The sequence below is a fragment of the Delphinapterus leucas genome, chromosome 3, assembly GCF_059928025.1.
Source record: "Delphinapterus leucas isolate spDelLeu-1000000601 "Yukka" chromosome 3, BTC_Dleu_Yukka2, whole genome shotgun sequence".
Taxonomy (NCBI): Eukaryota; Metazoa; Chordata; class Mammalia; order Artiodactyla; family Monodontidae; genus Delphinapterus; species Delphinapterus leucas.
Window position 1 is genome coordinate 13,727,618 of NC_143131.1, and position 15,820 is coordinate 13,743,437.

Sequence of the window (15,820 nt, forward strand, 5' to 3'; positions counted from 1 at the left end):
GTGCAAGGGAGGACAGTGGGGGGCAGGGGGCAGCCTGGGTTCCTGGTTCGGTTGTGGGTGGGTGGTTTGTGGGACCAGGTGCTGCGCTGGGACCCACACAGTGGGGGGCAGGTCTGGGGGATGCGGGTGAGTTCGGAGTTAGACGTTTGGTAGAGAAGCCTGTACTATAGGCATGCAGGTGCCCAGTTCATGACCCCTCATGGCTCCAGTGATGACAGTCAGTCTCCTGCTCGGCAGCCAAGACCAACCATAATCAACTCCCCCCCCCGGCAGGAATCCTACATCTTATAGGACATCTCTTACTTTGATCCCTCTGGCCCTGGTTTTTCCATACCATGTGTCTGCACTGTACAGAACTGACCACTCCTGCTGCTTTGCCAAACACACTGGGTTCAACAAGGACCCTAGACTGCACTTGATGTTCATATCGCCCCCAAATCAGAGCAAATCAGTGTACACTGAGAGAAGTTTTAATACCATCAATTTATACCACTTCTCTGTAATTGAAAGCCTTTCTGTATGTAATAATCAAAAAGATATTTATATAAAGGGAAAGAGTAGAGTTATAATTATAGCTTTATTTTCCAAAGACTTTTATAGAGTTTGATTGTGATGTGCATTTAAAAAAATATACATGGGTATTAGAATTTTTTCTTATTTGGTAGAGGATAAGGGTACTACCATTTATAGACTGTTTGATGTAATGATTAAACAGGTTTTCTTTTAGCAGTCAATTTTGGTTGATTGCTGTACAGTTGTATCACTGTTACTCATTTGCTACAAACTAAGTTTTTTTTGTTTTTTTGTGGCTTTTTTGGCTGCATTGGGTCTTCGTTGCTGTGCGTGGGCTTTCTCTAGTTGCGGTGAGCGGGGGCTACTCTGTTGTGGTGTGCAGGCTTCTCATCGCGGTGGCTTCTCTTGTTGCGGAGCACGGGCTGTAGGTGCGTGGGCTTCAGTAGTTGGGGCACGTGGGCTCAGTAGTTGTGGTTCACAGGCTTAGTTGCTCCGCGGCATGTGGGATCTTCCCAGACCAGGGATCGAACCCGTGTCCCCTGCATTGGCAGACAGATTCTTAACCACTGTGCCACCAGGGAAGTCCCGCAAAGTAAGTTTTTAAACAGCTTTCCTGAGAGGCTACTTCTTATGTAAAGCAAACCTTATTTGGAGTCTGTCAGCACACAGAACCATATGAATCAAAGTGTGTGTGTGTGTGTGGGTGTGTGTGTAGTTTAGGGTGAGTGATAGGTCTCAGGGTACAGCCTGGGTGAGCTTTCCCCAGAGGCATCTCCTGACAGGCAGTACAGGCACAAGCACAGACAGATGTCTTCTTTCTCTTGGCATTAGACAAACACGAGGATAAGGTTTCTCTACGCTTGGCCCTGTGCTGGTCCCTGGGGATGCAAAGATGAATGGCACATCTGGGCACATGGTTCTTTTTAGATTTATGAGATTATAGAGTTCCCTTTTATAATATTCCTCCTTTTTTTGACTATTGGAATATTTCCTTTCATTGGTCTATTCCTTATGCTTTTTAATTAACCTCTAACACAGTTACTGTGTAATTAAATCATCAAATGTTAAAAATTCTGCAGATTGTTTCATTACAGTAAAATATATGCAATAGTTAAAAATATTCTTGCTATGGTTTTGTTTTTGTGTTTTTTTTGGTTATTTTGGTTTGTCTTCTATGTTTTGTGCTCAAGACATTAAAAGCCAGAGCTATTTCAAGTTGAAATGCCCTTAAACTGCCTTGAATCAGACAGCTTATGTTGCTTTTTCTTTCTGCAAGGTATGATGTTACAGGCTATTGCTTCTAAAATTATGTGAAGGAGTAAATCAACCAGTCTGACAGTTATTATAACCATAAAGGAAATAAGTAGAAATTATAATGCTGTACTGTGAAACCCCATCCATATTCCTGTGTGGTGGCCTGTGTACATGTTTATTTTCTTGATATAAATACTTAATTCACTTTATATGCATTTTATAAGTATGGACTGTAGTTACATATTTATGTAAAAATAATACAAGCATTGCATTATGTTTTGATTTTTTCATGTATTAGTAAAGAAGACAGTACACCACTTGATTTATAACCTTATATCCCCGCCCCCCCCAAACATTTTCAGAGAGGATCCAGGCTAGAGAAAATGCTTCCTTACTACGCAACACTGGTCTCAATGCTTGCCCAACTAAAAGGCTTGATAGCGCAGACATTGTGCAGCGCGCGCGCGCTGCCGCTCCCAGCGATCCGTGACTAATCCCGCAGGTACTGCAGAGAAAGGTCCGGGAGTCGGAACTGCGGACGGCCTGCCTGGAAAGGGTGACGTCACCTCCATCTGCGCGTGCGCGCTGCCGCTGATGGAGAGGCTTAGCCCCCTGCTCTTTGTGCTGTGGGTGCATGCGCGCGCGTTTCCCCTAAATAAACCAATGAGCAAAATTCGGTAATTACCACCAAGACTCCGTACTAATAGTGACCCTCCAGCTTACTACTTAATGTTGCTTTTCTTTGTTCTTTCAGAACGCTGCTTTCTTTATTACCACATTGTTTAATACTGCTACGACCTGTGTCTTTAGAAGGATGGGAATTTGTTCAGTCTCTCTCACTTTGTCTTCCCATTTAGTAAATACTCACGTAAGATAGCTGACCGGCAAATGAGACCTCTGAAAACGGAGGAGCTGCACAGTTTGCCTTGTGGATTGTCCTTTAAGGACAAATCCCAGTGCAGGAGGTGAGGCGGACTGTTGAGAACAAGGTGCCAGTTCATCTGGTTCAGCTCAAATGGTGAAGAATGACTTTTTTTTTCTTCTAACAAGCACTGTTTTTATTCAATACTTAAAAAAAAAAATTGACTTGTTTAATTTGAGGATTATGTAAAATTTCAAATGGCTAGTATCTGCCGGTAGTCCTGAGAGAAATATGGGGGAAAAAATTAACCTGTGTTTTGGTTTAGAATTTTAAAAATTTGGTTCATTTAAAAACTCATCTGATTTGTTTCATCTTAATTTCTTTTGAAACCAGCTATGGAAAAATGACTGCTGGGATAATGTTTGCTCATTGTAAAAATATTTCTGTGGTGCTTTTGTACTTCTTAAATAAAAAAACTTGGGGGTGGTTGTTCCTTATCTGTTTGTTGATTTTAAAAAATCTGATACCAAGGAAATGACCAAGTGTGGGAGCATTCTGGTCAGCAGTGACTCGCTTCAAAAGGTATTTGTCAGCAGTAACAATACAGCACCTCCTTGTAGGGTCGAGGGGTGACAAACGAGATTGATCTGACCAGTGGGGTATTAGATAGTTGAACTTTCAGACCATTGATTCAACTAAAAGATTTTACATTGTTGAATAACTTGTGGAATGTTTTCTCTTAGGGCAGAGAGGTTCATTTTCCTCGTTGTAAATATAAGTCATACTGTAGGCCATCTGAGCAATACTGAGCTTATAGGTTAAACGGGAAACAGGAAGTGCTCAGGAACATTGAGGTGCTTGCATGGGGGTTTTGGGCAAGAAGCTGGAGAAGTATGTGCATGTCTTACTTCGTTCATTCATTCATTCAGCCAACCCATGTTTATTGACCACCCTGTGCCTGCCCTGTCCTAGGCAGCTGGGACACAGCAGGGAACAAAAACAGACCCGTCCTCTGGCTAGCAGGCGGATTTAGAGGAAGAGAGAGAAAAACTGTTCTCTTGATGGGCAACATAATGTTAGTCACTTTAGGAAATGTGAATGATTTGGGAGCGGGGGCGGGGGGGGGCGTTGAAATGTACCTCAGGCTGACAGGTTACTGAACCAAATAGCAATTTGAAAAGTGGTAACAGAATCAATTTTGGCAAGTCATATCATGCTGAACCTGGGGTTTGAGATATTTTTAAATGAATATGTTGAAACCTCTAAATATTCAAATGTGATTGCTTTAGGAAAAGGGGTTATTTGTGTTGACTGAAACCAGGAAGGAGGAAAGAAAACCAGCCACTAACTGCATGTTTATGTTAACAATGATAAAATCAGATTGTTAACCCAAACGCATTTCCCTCAGTAGCGTTCAACAAATATTAACATCAAGATCTAGAGTAATGGCAAATGTTATGTGAACATTTTTTTCAGATTTGGTTTAAAAGAGCAGTTGTTGACTTCCTTTTAGGACTCCCCTGGGACACACGCTTTGCACCTACGAAGGAGCTGGATGAGCCTCGGCTGACTGCATCCCATGCGCTGTTCACTGTCCCTTGAAGCTAGCATTTCATTAAAATTCACAGTGGCTTCTTTGTCTCAGCAAAATGTACTTTAAATCGTAACAAGTATCCAGTCCCTCTGCACACTTCAGTATAGGCCTGTGTATTTTAAAAAGTATATAATTGGGGCTTCCCTGGTGGTGCAGTGGTTGAGAGTCCGCCTGCCGATGCAGGGGACACAGGTTCGTGCCCCGGTCCGGGAAGATCCCACATGCCGCGGAGTGGCTGGGCCCGTGAGCCATGGCCGCTGAGCCTGCGCGTCCGGAGCCTGTGCTGCGCAACGGGAGAGGCCACGGCAGTGAGAGGCCTGCGTACCGCAAAAAAAAAAAAAAAAAAAAAAGTATATAATTGACGAAATGGGTACAAATACATGTCCTCTGACTTTGACCATTTACCTCTGTTATATAGTTATTGCCTTTCACATTGCTCTTCTTTTTTTTGCCCCTTCTCTCCTAGTTTTACTGAAATTCTCTCTGTGCCACCTATTGTTTGGTGGCACTTAGAAGTAAAGTGCTGATGACTTCCTAGCTGTGGCACTGATGAGGTCTGTGGTCTCTCAAGTGTCACTCCGAGATGGCATCTGCCAGTCCTTCCCCTCTCCGTGAGGGTGGGAGGGCAGGTGTATGTTTCGAGGGTAGTTGCTGAGTGTATCCTTTTGTTCCAAAGTGTAGGACCCACAGCTAGATCCTTTAATGTATGAGGAAGCAGCACAGTAGTTGTTGTCCTATCTGTCATGTAATCTAGAATCACTGGAATAGCACAGAAGCCATTTATTTGTAATTTTTTTGTAGTCATGCACTCTGTTTTCATAAATAGCTCTTCAGGGCATGGAACAGAATCTGCCATTTGATCTGAGGACATTTCATGGCTGAGTTCTTGCTTTTTATTGAAAGTTACGTGATATATTTAATCTAGCTTTAGTATGTGTACAGGCTTCCGCAGTCCTTTGCCTGTTGGGTGTGTCTTTTAAAAATGGAAACGAGGTTAAACAGTAGTTAGGTGAGCGCCTAATAATAGCCACAAACTCAGCTTCTTTGTGTTGTTAGTTTTATGTTTCTTTCTTTCATTGTTTGTTTCTCTATTTTCTTTTATGTTTTAGACGTTTTCATTGTCAATTTTAATAAAATCAGCATCTCTTTTTTTCTGTGCCATATTCAACAAAAATATTACGGTAAAACTATTTAGAATTTATATTCTAGTCTGTGTTCAGACATGTATGTATATCATAATAGAAGTTAAACACATTTTCCCACCAATTTAGCCATTGATTCATGTGCCTTTCTTCTTCTGGAAAAACTGTTGAGTGTCACTTAATTTAGGGGAGATTGTCATTGTTTTGTTTTCTTCACTTTGTTTTCATATCAGTATGATATTCTTCCGGTGGGGTGACCTGGAACATGGCAGCTCTAAATAGCATCATTCACTCCATCAAGGTTATTAATAAACAGATGTAGTTCAGAGTCGGTGGGAATTGTCAAGAATGCTTTGGAATTCCGTAAGTCACACAGGCCTCTCTTGAGGTCCCCGAACTAGAATGGGGACATTCTCCTTGTTGAGGGCTGTGTGAGACGCGGCTCCTGCTTCTGCAGTGTGGGAATCCAGGACCTCAGTGGTAGTGGCAGCTCTCTGAGGGCTCTGCTGTGTCCCGGCCGGGGCACGTGTGCGCACGGCTCTGGGGGGATGGTGGGAAGCGTGCGTTTTCTTGTCTGGTGGCAGTGGAAGGGGATCCTCTTTTCAAATCCCGGTAGATGGGGGTCCACAGCTATGGCTTCCTCCTTCCTAGTATTCTGTTATTTGATCTGCCTCCTCATTGCCTGGGTCCGTTCGTGCTGCTTACAGAACTTTCCATCGGGTGCCTTGCTCTCTAGGTGTTCGTGAGCTTGTCTCTGCAAAGGCCGCTGTGGTGCCTGATTCCTCTTTGCATTTGCCCTGCTGCCATCCATGTCCGCCTCAGTTGGAACTGGGATGTCATCAGTCTTTGTAGACACATGCGGTGAATTACCCAATGACAGGCTATGAACTGCTGAGATGACACTGCATCCATTCAAGAGTTTTGAAGGAACCTTAAGGATGAAATTGCAGAGCCCTTGGCTCTTGTTTTGCCATTTATAAATAGCCACTGTTCTAAAAGCTTGGTGGGTTGGCAGCACAAGGCATGGTATATTGGAAAGCAAAATGGCCTGGTGATCTGGAGGCCTGCGTTCTGTGTTGAGCCATTTCACAACCAGTTGGGTAGTGCCGCTAAGCCCTTGGACCTCAGGGTCCTCGTCAGGATGTGTTTGCTGTGGTCTTTGCACAGAAGTCTCTGGTGATCGTCAGAGTCGTGGTTAGATCCTGTTAAACTGGGTTCTTTGTACACGTGTAGGTATTCTGTGGACAGGATTGTTATTAATCCACTCATTCTTTGTTTCTGTGAATGATACATTGCAGAGACTAGATTCTGCTGGATTCCTCCAAAATGTGCTGGTTTTGTTGCTGTTTGGGTGCTTGTTTCAGCAGGCTGGACCCTGCAGCGGGCAGCCACTCCAGCCTCGGGTCAGGTCCTTAGCCTTAGCTTGGAGCTGGGGCTGCTTGGAGCTTGCCCTGAACATGCAAGCTCGGGGGACAGCCAGAGGTTTGGGCCAAGTTTATGTACAGAATTTGGGTCTCCCCTTCTCTTTTGCACGGTTTCTTGCCGTGATTACAGCTGCTGAGGTTGCCCTGAGCTGTGTCCCGACTTGTTTTAGCAGCTCCAGGTGGCTTAGGCTGGGCCCTGCCCTCAGGCTGAAAGCCGTTATAAAGTCACTTCCTTTTTCCTGGTGGCTCTCCCTGCTTTTGGTCACTGTCCTGTGCCTTGAGACAGTCGGTTTTTGTAGGTTTAATCTGTGGCAGGGCTGGTCCGCAGGAACTGCTCAGGCTCAGAAGCGGAAGCTCCAGTCACGTACCTAGAGCACTTTTTTTGCTGCTAATCCCAGGTCTGTGCCTTGCATTGGTTATTTGTTACCAAACTCACATTTTTGGATCCTTTCCTTGTACTATTTTGGCAAAAACAAACAGGAAAATAGGGATGGGGCAGCTCTCTTTAATTCTTTCTAGATATTGCTCAGCCGTGAACGATAGTTACTTGTTTTGATGAGTATGGCCAACATCCTGAACCTGGACTTCCCCTGGTAGAGACCTCCAAGAGAAAAATGCCGAGGCGTTATTACCAGTATGAACATTTCTGACCCCAGAGTCCCATGTGGGCATTCGCCCTGGAGAGCTGGGCCGGTCGTGTTTGGGCTGCCAGAGTTCCCTTTGCGGAGATGGGTACTGGCCTGGCCTGAAGTGCCCGCTGCGTGCTTCCTTGCCACACTATTTCCACTGGGCCTTCTACGATGTTCGGGGCGTGGGGAGAGTTGGTTTGATGTGAGGAGAGGGACCTGGGCCACCCAGTGAAGCGGGTGACACCAGGCCATCTTACACGTTCGCCAGTGACATTCCTCCAGGGGCGCCTGCCCCAGAAAGCCTGGAAGGACAGCGCCAAGTGGGAGCTGTGGCCAGTCCCCAGCTGTTTATAATCCTGCTCTCCTCCCTGACGCTGTTTATGTTTAACTGGATTCGGAGATAGGATGAGGCTCTGAGCTCCCCCTAGAGGTTTTAGTGTGCCATGAATCGCAGTTTTAAAACAACCATGTTGCTGCTTTATTTGCCAGTGTTTATGTTAAATCTGTGGAATTAAAATGAAGATTTTTGAAACAATCTGGACTGATTTCATATCCCGTCTTTTTGGGACCAAACCTTTCTTTAAAACCAGAAATGATCGAGAGCCTGCTTGGTATGGGAGCCTCTGGGTCTGGGTCTGCAAATCATTCTTCCACATTGAAATAGAAGGTAATCCTGTGATCAGAGACTTTCCTTCATAGAATTCAGATGATTTCAAATGATGATATTTCTCAAGTTGATTTAATGGGTGTGAAGAAAGCAGCTGTGTTGGCATTGAGATTGGGTGGTTAGGAAATTAAATGACTCTCAAGCAACCCGGTAATTTTATTTTCTCCTTATGTATTTCAGGTTTTCGAAAAAACGATGAAATGAAAGCTATGGATGTTTTGCCAATTTTAAAGGAAAAAGTTGCATACCTTTCAGGTAAAGTTTAACTTTCTAATCTGCTCTTTTGTTCCTTCTGAGTGCTTTGATACAATGTCAGAGTCTGGAATACTAAACTATACACTAGCGCACCTGTCACAACGTAAAAGCATTGGCATTTCGATGGATTTTTAACTGCTTTATTCTTGTAGTGTGGTCCTGAGAAATGAGTGCCCAAAGGGTTTTCTTCTAGCTGGCAGGCACATCATAGGTCAGATAGCATCGGTGATTAAAATATGTTCGTGTCTGTCATTCAACAAACATTTGACAGTTAAGTAAAAAAACTGATTTTTTAAAAATTAGAGTATAATTGCTTTACAATGTTGTGTTAGTTTCTGCTGTACAGTGAAGTGAATCAGCTACACGTGTACATATATCCCCCCCCCCCCCCCGCATCCCACCCGCCTGGGTCATCACAGAGCACCGAGCTGAGCTCCCTGTGCTGTGCCACAGGTTCCCACTAGCTATCGATTTTACACACGGTAGTGTATATATGTCAAACCTAATCTCCCAGTTCATCCCGCCCTCCTCTTTCCCCCATGTCCACACGTCCGTTCTCTACGTCTGCATTTCTGTTCCTGCCCTGGAAATAGGTTCAACTTTTCTAGATTCCACATATATGCGTTAATACACAATATTTGTTTTTCTCTTTCTGACTTACTTCACTCTGTATGACAGACCCTGGGTCCATCCACGTCTCTACAAATGACCCCATTTCCTTTCTTTTTATGGCTGAGTAATATTCCATTGTATATATGTGCCACATCTTCTTTATCCATTCCTCTGTCGAGGGACATCTAGGTTGCTTCCCTGTCCTGGCTGTTGTCAGTAGTGCTGCAGTGAACGCTGGGGTACATGTGTCTTTTTGAATTATGGTTTTCTCAGGGTATCTGCCCACCATCTCAGCAGAAGTGGTGGGAATGAGACCATATGTAGATGTGTCCTGAATTCGTTGCCTCTCTTTCTGGCGCTCTGGTCCTGGAACTCCTAGAACCCATGTCATGGACCTGGAAAGCCCTGGTCGTCTCTGCCAGCCGGTCCTCCACTTAACTCCTGGCCCTTCTGCAGCGTGGGGACAGACTGGACCGGTCTCCCAGGCTCTGGGGCACTCACCTGCCCTCTCCTCTGCACACAGAGGGTCAGCTTGGGGGCTTTTCTGGCTGTCTCCTCGGGGGTTCCTTCCTACATGAACAGAACAGCCATTGGGTATCATACCATTTTAGCCCAGTTCACTTGTTACAGAACAAAGGTTTGCAGGAGTTTTCTGCTGTGTTATAGCAGGAAGTAAATCTGTAGACTGTCACGTGCTTTTAGACAGTCTTCCTGGAGGTGTTTCCCTTGATAAATTTTTATCTTTCACAAACAGGCATGCTATGCTGATCTCATGTCTCCTCTTGAACCCGTTTTATTTTAAATTTGTGACACTGTTAGCTGCTTTTATGTGTTCTGTGTGTCCTTTAAGCATGTGGGACGGCTATATATTTAGGATGCAGCTTCCTGTGGCTTTTTCGCTAGTCTCATCTCGCTTTGTGTCCAGTGGTGTTTCTTGCCTCCTGTTGACAACTGTTTGATGACTTTGCTGAAGTAAATCTAATTCAAGGTGACTTTGAGAGGTTAATAGAAGACTAAGTTCATGAAAAGGAGAAGGTGCTTTAGATTGTTGCAAAAACATGGTAAAGAAATGAAAGGGGGAAAAAGGCCCTCCTGGCTTCTAATACACTGTTTTCAAATTAGCATTTGCTCCTTTCTAATCATTTACTGACAAACTGCAAAATATGGACTCATGCCAGTTTCATGAACCTCCTGACTAGTTCACAGGTGGATTTTGAAGTTAAAGACTCTAAAACATTACAGGCTTTCTTTCGTAAGAAAGGCTGAAAGAAAGCTGATCTCGCACGTTCATCAGTGTTTTGTTTTAAAGTTTGGCTCTGTGATGAGGGCACCTGCTCCTTCGGTCCCTTCTTTTGTTCCTAAACCTCGTCGCTGCGCTTTCTTCTCTTATTGTGCTTGTGGTGGCGGGTAGGTGAAGAACAGTAGAAGATGGAGTGATGATTGTTATATGCACTCTTTTTTAAAAAAAAATAGTGGAGCATAGTTGATTAACAATGTTGAGTTGGTTTCAGGCGTACAGCAGAGTCATTCAGTTATACATATACATGTATCTATTCTTTTTCAAATTATTTTCCCATTTAGGTTATTACAGAATATTGAGCAGCATTCCCTGTGCTATATAGTAGGTCCTTGTTGGTTATTTTAAATATAGCAGTGTGTACATGTACATATTCACTGTTTTTAAGCATTTAATACAGAATATATTAATAGATGGTGTTTCTATCTAAGTTACTGTCAAAACTAAACTATTTCTCTTTCAACTAATCCAGTAAAATCAATCTTTCAGAGTTTATCATGAATTTTTGCTAAAACCTTAAATTCTGCAGGGTTAATTAAAGTTGGATGTCTTTAGTGGGGAGGGAAGTTATGCATTGCAACAGATCAGTCCAGAACCATTCTTAGAGATGGTAGGACTTCTACCAGCTGGGTTAGCAAAATGCAGTTAGTAGGGGCCACCACAGTTTCATAGTATTTCCTAATCTGTGGCCAGAATTGGCCAGTTAAAGTAGCATGAGGTCCTTGCTGATTCCCTTAGGTTTGCTGTTATCTTGTTTAGGAAGGGAAAAGGAAAAAAAAAATTATTAAATTAAAAACAAATTGATTACTTATGTAGTAAAATTTTTTTTTTATTTCAATGAAGGAGTAAACTTCTGAAACATTTTTACCTCTGATCCTGTTTTTTCTTTTTTCTTGAGATAAAATTCACATACCATAAATCCACCTTTCGTTTTTTATTTATTTTTAAAATTTATTTATTTTTGAAATCCACCTTTTAAAAGTGTACAGCCTAGTAGATTTTAGTGTATTCGCAAGGTTGTGGAAGCATCACTTTGATCAGCCCCCAAAGAGCCCCATTCCCAGCCCCTGATTCCTCCACACCTCAGCTCTGGCAAGTGCCAATCTACTTTTTTGCCCTGACCCCATTTTAATACATATCAGGGGTATTTATTCTGGTAACTTTGTAAAAGCTCTCCATGTGAGTGGCTTTTAGTAAATTAAGTCTAAGTGGAATAGCCAGGGCTTTGAAAAAGCAGGCCAGAGGATCGGCGATTCTGTGAGTTGCCTGTTAGCTTAAGATCTCTAAGAAACCAGTGTGGACTCCTTGAGCTTCAGTATTTCTGATCCTGTCTCATCTCCGGGTCCCCTAAAAAGTAGTCCTTTTGAATGAGGTGAGTGACGTGTCTAACTTCATGCATGACGTCAGAGGAGGGGCAGTAAAAGAAGTGTCCTGTAGTTTATGTTTAATGTTATATCTATAAAAGTAGGTATTTATGGTATACATATTCAGTGTATTACGTATTTAATGTTGTGCGTGTGTGTACGTTATATATATATATTACGTGTGTGTATATAATGTCAACCACTTCATGTGGTTCCTGTGCCACTAGGGTTTGGTCTGGGCCGTGAAAGAACTCACAGGCAGCCACCAGAATTAAGAACACCTTTTTTCCCTTAACTTTTTATCATGGAACATTTCAACGTCCCAAAGGAGAGAGAATAGTATAGAAAACTGCCGTGAATCCATGGGTCACCTCAATCATCTTGTTTCATCTGTATTCCTTGAAAGGCTTTAAAAAAACCTCAATATACCACTAATAGACATAAAAATGAATAATAACTCTGATATATAAAACGCTAATCAGTATTCATATTTCCGTTTGTCTTGTCATTTGTTTTTACAGGATGTATACTGCAGTTGGTTGATGTGTCTGATGTATCTTTTAATCTTCAGCTTCCTCCTCCTCATTCTTTTTGTGTCACTCCTGTATGTTTATTAAATGAGGAAACAGTGTTTTCCTGTAGATTTCCCTACATTTTGCTGGTTGCGTCCCTGGGGGGTCATGTCGCATGTTCCCCTTGCCCCGTGTTTCCTGTGAGCTAGGAGCTGGATCTTGACGCTTGGTTTTGCAGGGAAATAGGCAGAAAATTTTAATGGGTAGTGTTGGGTGGTTCTACTGCGAGTTTTATTGGGAGAGTCTGGTTGTCTCTCTTTTATGACGTTATGATAATTATTGCTTCGATGTAATATTTTTTTAGGGTTACAAAATAGTGATAATCTAATTATATCCTTTTTTCTTCATTTGTCAACTTGGGTATTCCATAAAGAGAAACGTCCCAATCAGCTTCTTGGTTTCCCTGAGAACACAGTTCATACAGGAAAGGAGGAAAAACGATTGATGCTTGTCCTTTATTAGTTTTCAGACACATCATTAGTCATTTCAGACTAATAAAAAAACCATTGAGTTTTTTTTTAAGTGACATTTTGAGCTCATGATTTTAAATATATTTGACGTGTTTCAATTGTACATTTTTTTTTTTTTTTTTTTTTCAGCCACACGGCTTGGCTTGTGGGTTCTTAGTTCCCCGACCAGGGACTGAACCCAGGCAGTGAAAGTGCTGAGTCCTGACCACTGGACCGCCAGGGAATTCCCCCACTGTACATTTCTTTTCCTCTTGCGAAGTTAAAATGTTCCCATCCTTTGGCCAGTGAGAGCCTCTTCAGATGGGCTCCTGAACCCAAGTACCACAGTATTACAGCTTCTCTCTCTGCTGATATTACAGGATATTTCAGGCCCATCTTGTCTGTTTCCTGCTCCATGTCTGCAATCAGCCACTTCTCTAAAGCGCCCTGGTTCTTTTGCATGGGGAATGGTGCAGGGTGCTGGGGAAGCTTGCTGTTCTGGGTGGGTCACTGTTTCTGAGCCTCTTCAGTGGACACATTTAGGAAATCTGTATATATATGTTTTCTAAGTGAGAAAAGATATCATGGCTTCATACTAAAGTTTCCAATTCAAATATAGAATTACAGATATTTTATTTTTCTTTGATTTTATATCTGCATCTCCTTTTCTCTTCCTTTTGCTAAAAATCTTAGTGCCTACCCTCATCAACCTAATTACTTATTTACATTGTAATACTGATGTTATCACCACAGTATGACTACCAAATGTAACTTAACACCTCTGTTGTTTTGTTGTCCTAAGGGTACGTACCACTAAGAATGTACAGCCCTATTACTGTGTTTTAAAGTCACAAAAAATAGTTCCTCTCCACGTAGATCAAGTTCTTCCCAACCTGAAACTCAGGATCATTTGTCTTATTTTACTTTACATTTTTAAGGCTTAAAAAAACAACCACTTAATCTCGCTTCAATATTAAGTAAAATGTGTACATCATTTGAGGTTTAAAAACTAAAAAAAAGTTAAAAGATAAGGTGTACTCAAAGAAATCTAGTTTCTCTCCTTGCCTCATCCACCCTGTACCTTCCCTCCCCAGTAGGTAAACTTCTCTGCTTTCGTTTTCTTCAGTGTTGGTTTATTTCTTATACCTTTAAAACACAAGCAGTCTCTGTCTCTGTCCGTCCACCTATTCTCACCTCCCCGCCGCCGCCCCCAGACCAGACAGTGATGTACTTTGCACCATTTTCTCTGCCTTTCTGCTTTCCCCTTAAACAGTATTGTAGAGAGAGCAGTGTATGGCAGGACAAATGGAGATTCGCCATCCCTTTCACAGTTGTATATAACTGTGCTGCGTATGCACCATAGCTCCTTCAGCCAGCCGTCTGCTGACGAGCATTTGGGTAACTTTGAGAATAGCTTTTTTGGGGCAAGGTGAACACTGACCTCTGTAAATGGGGGAGTTGACAGGAATATAGGATCTTATTGCCCAGAGCGTTGCTGTTAGTGTTGAGACCCACTGACTCTGGTTCTTGTTTCAGTTTTGCAGAAAATTCCACGTTTCTTGAGAAGGGAAGGGGGACCTCCCATTCATTTTGTGTATTCTAGTTAGCATCTAGCACAGCCCGAGGCTGTAGTGACTGACTGGAGGGCCGGGTGCCTCTAGAGACCTTCCTTCCACACAGAGTACAGAGTCCCCTTAGAGTCTTCATTCGAGATGGTGTGTAAGCGAGTTTCTGATTCCCAGGATTAGGCAGCGACAAGGTACGGGCGGTGAGCGTGTGACGGTCAGGGCTGGCCTTCTGTTGGCCTCGAGCAGGGGCCCAGTGGGCACCCTCTTACCAGAGTTTTGTTGGTCCGCAGCAGACTTAATAGATAGTAGCCATAATTTCTCTTTCACAGACTGCACTTTCTCAGAGCTTTGCTTTGGAAAAGTTTGCTTTTCATGGTTAGTGAGTTGCTGTTCCTCAGGGGGAGTGAAGAACCATTTGCACTGGTATTCGAAACCGGAAATTCAGATGGGGACCATGCAGAGAGCAGTACTGTTGGTCCATTGAAATTTACATTATACTTTGCAAAGTGAGAATGCCTTTCTTACAAAAGAAGTTTATTCTCAATATTGTAAGTCTATACTTCAATTAAAAAAAAAGAAAGAAAGAAGTTTCTTCTCCTTGGGTAAGAGGTGAGTTTTTATCAATTCATTTAAAGAAAAAGGGGTAACTCTGAAACTGGCTGCTTCTGTGGTCATTCTGGGCCACACTGCTCAAGAGACCAAGTCCCCTGAAGTTACCTCTCATAAGAGGGAAATGAGTATCGCTAGGTTTATTAGGAAAAGAAGCGTCACACAGACATATATAGCTATTACGTAGACCTTTTCCAGCCTCCTTCTGATATTAAAATAAACCTCAGTTCGTTTAGCATCTGCGTTTCTATAGGAGTGTTCATCAGGCATTTCCATTTTTAACTTCCTGATACCTGATAGTAGGTATTTTGAATTAACTTTGTTTGGAGTATAAAAGAAGAATCCGTTCATTCAGTGACTATTCACTGAATACCTCCTGTGTGCCAGCCTGAGAGGGTATAAGATGTCAGTGAGTGAACAGAGATGCCTGCCTCTGGGGGCTTCCGTTCTAGTGGGGAGACAGACAAACAGAAAGAATGTGTGACGTGTATCGTTTACTAGAAGGTGATAGGTGCCTCACGGAAGTAAAATGTAGTGGGGTGGGGAGGAATGGCAGAGAGGATGCCGTTTTTATAAGAATTGAGAATAGTGTCATCATGAACAGAAACTTCACGTTTTTTGCCTTGTTTTTCGGCTAACCCAGCATTTGGATGGGCAGATAATCCTGAATGGGCTGTTGGTTTTTGGTTCCAGACACGTAGAGGTCCAGAAGCTGTGAAGCTCTCATACGCAGATATCCTGTGACGTTGGTAGGTGCAGGAAATGGACTTCCTGCCCTTTTCTTTTCATCATAGGAACTGAGGCGCTGAGTTTCCCGTCTATAAAGTGGGACTGACATCTGTCCCTCCCGCCTCACTGTGAAGCTGGGGGTTGACACCAGACACATAGGAGTGTCTAGTAGATGAAGCTTTTATGAACTGCAGCATCATTGTTTTTATTACTTCAGGAACCGAAACTGTGAGTTTGTGGCTTTTCTGCTTCATAACTGGGTCAGTGTTTTCATTTGTGT

The 15,820-nt window shown here is 42.8% G+C and overlaps 1 protein-coding gene across 3 annotated transcripts in view; it reads left to right on the forward strand.

The window, feature by feature from the left end:
* TRIO (trio Rho guanine nucleotide exchange factor) overlaps positions 1–15,820 on the forward strand; it is a 372,400-nt gene that overhangs the window by 122,557 nt on the left and 234,023 nt on the right. For all 3 annotated transcript variants that reach the window (XM_089908686.1, XM_089908685.1, XM_089908687.1), the window contains exon 2: positions 8,266–8,340. In XM_089908686.1, coding sequence (XP_089764812.1) covers positions 8,266–8,340 — 75 coding nt within the window. The remainder of the gene's footprint in view (positions 1–8,265; positions 8,341–15,820) is intronic.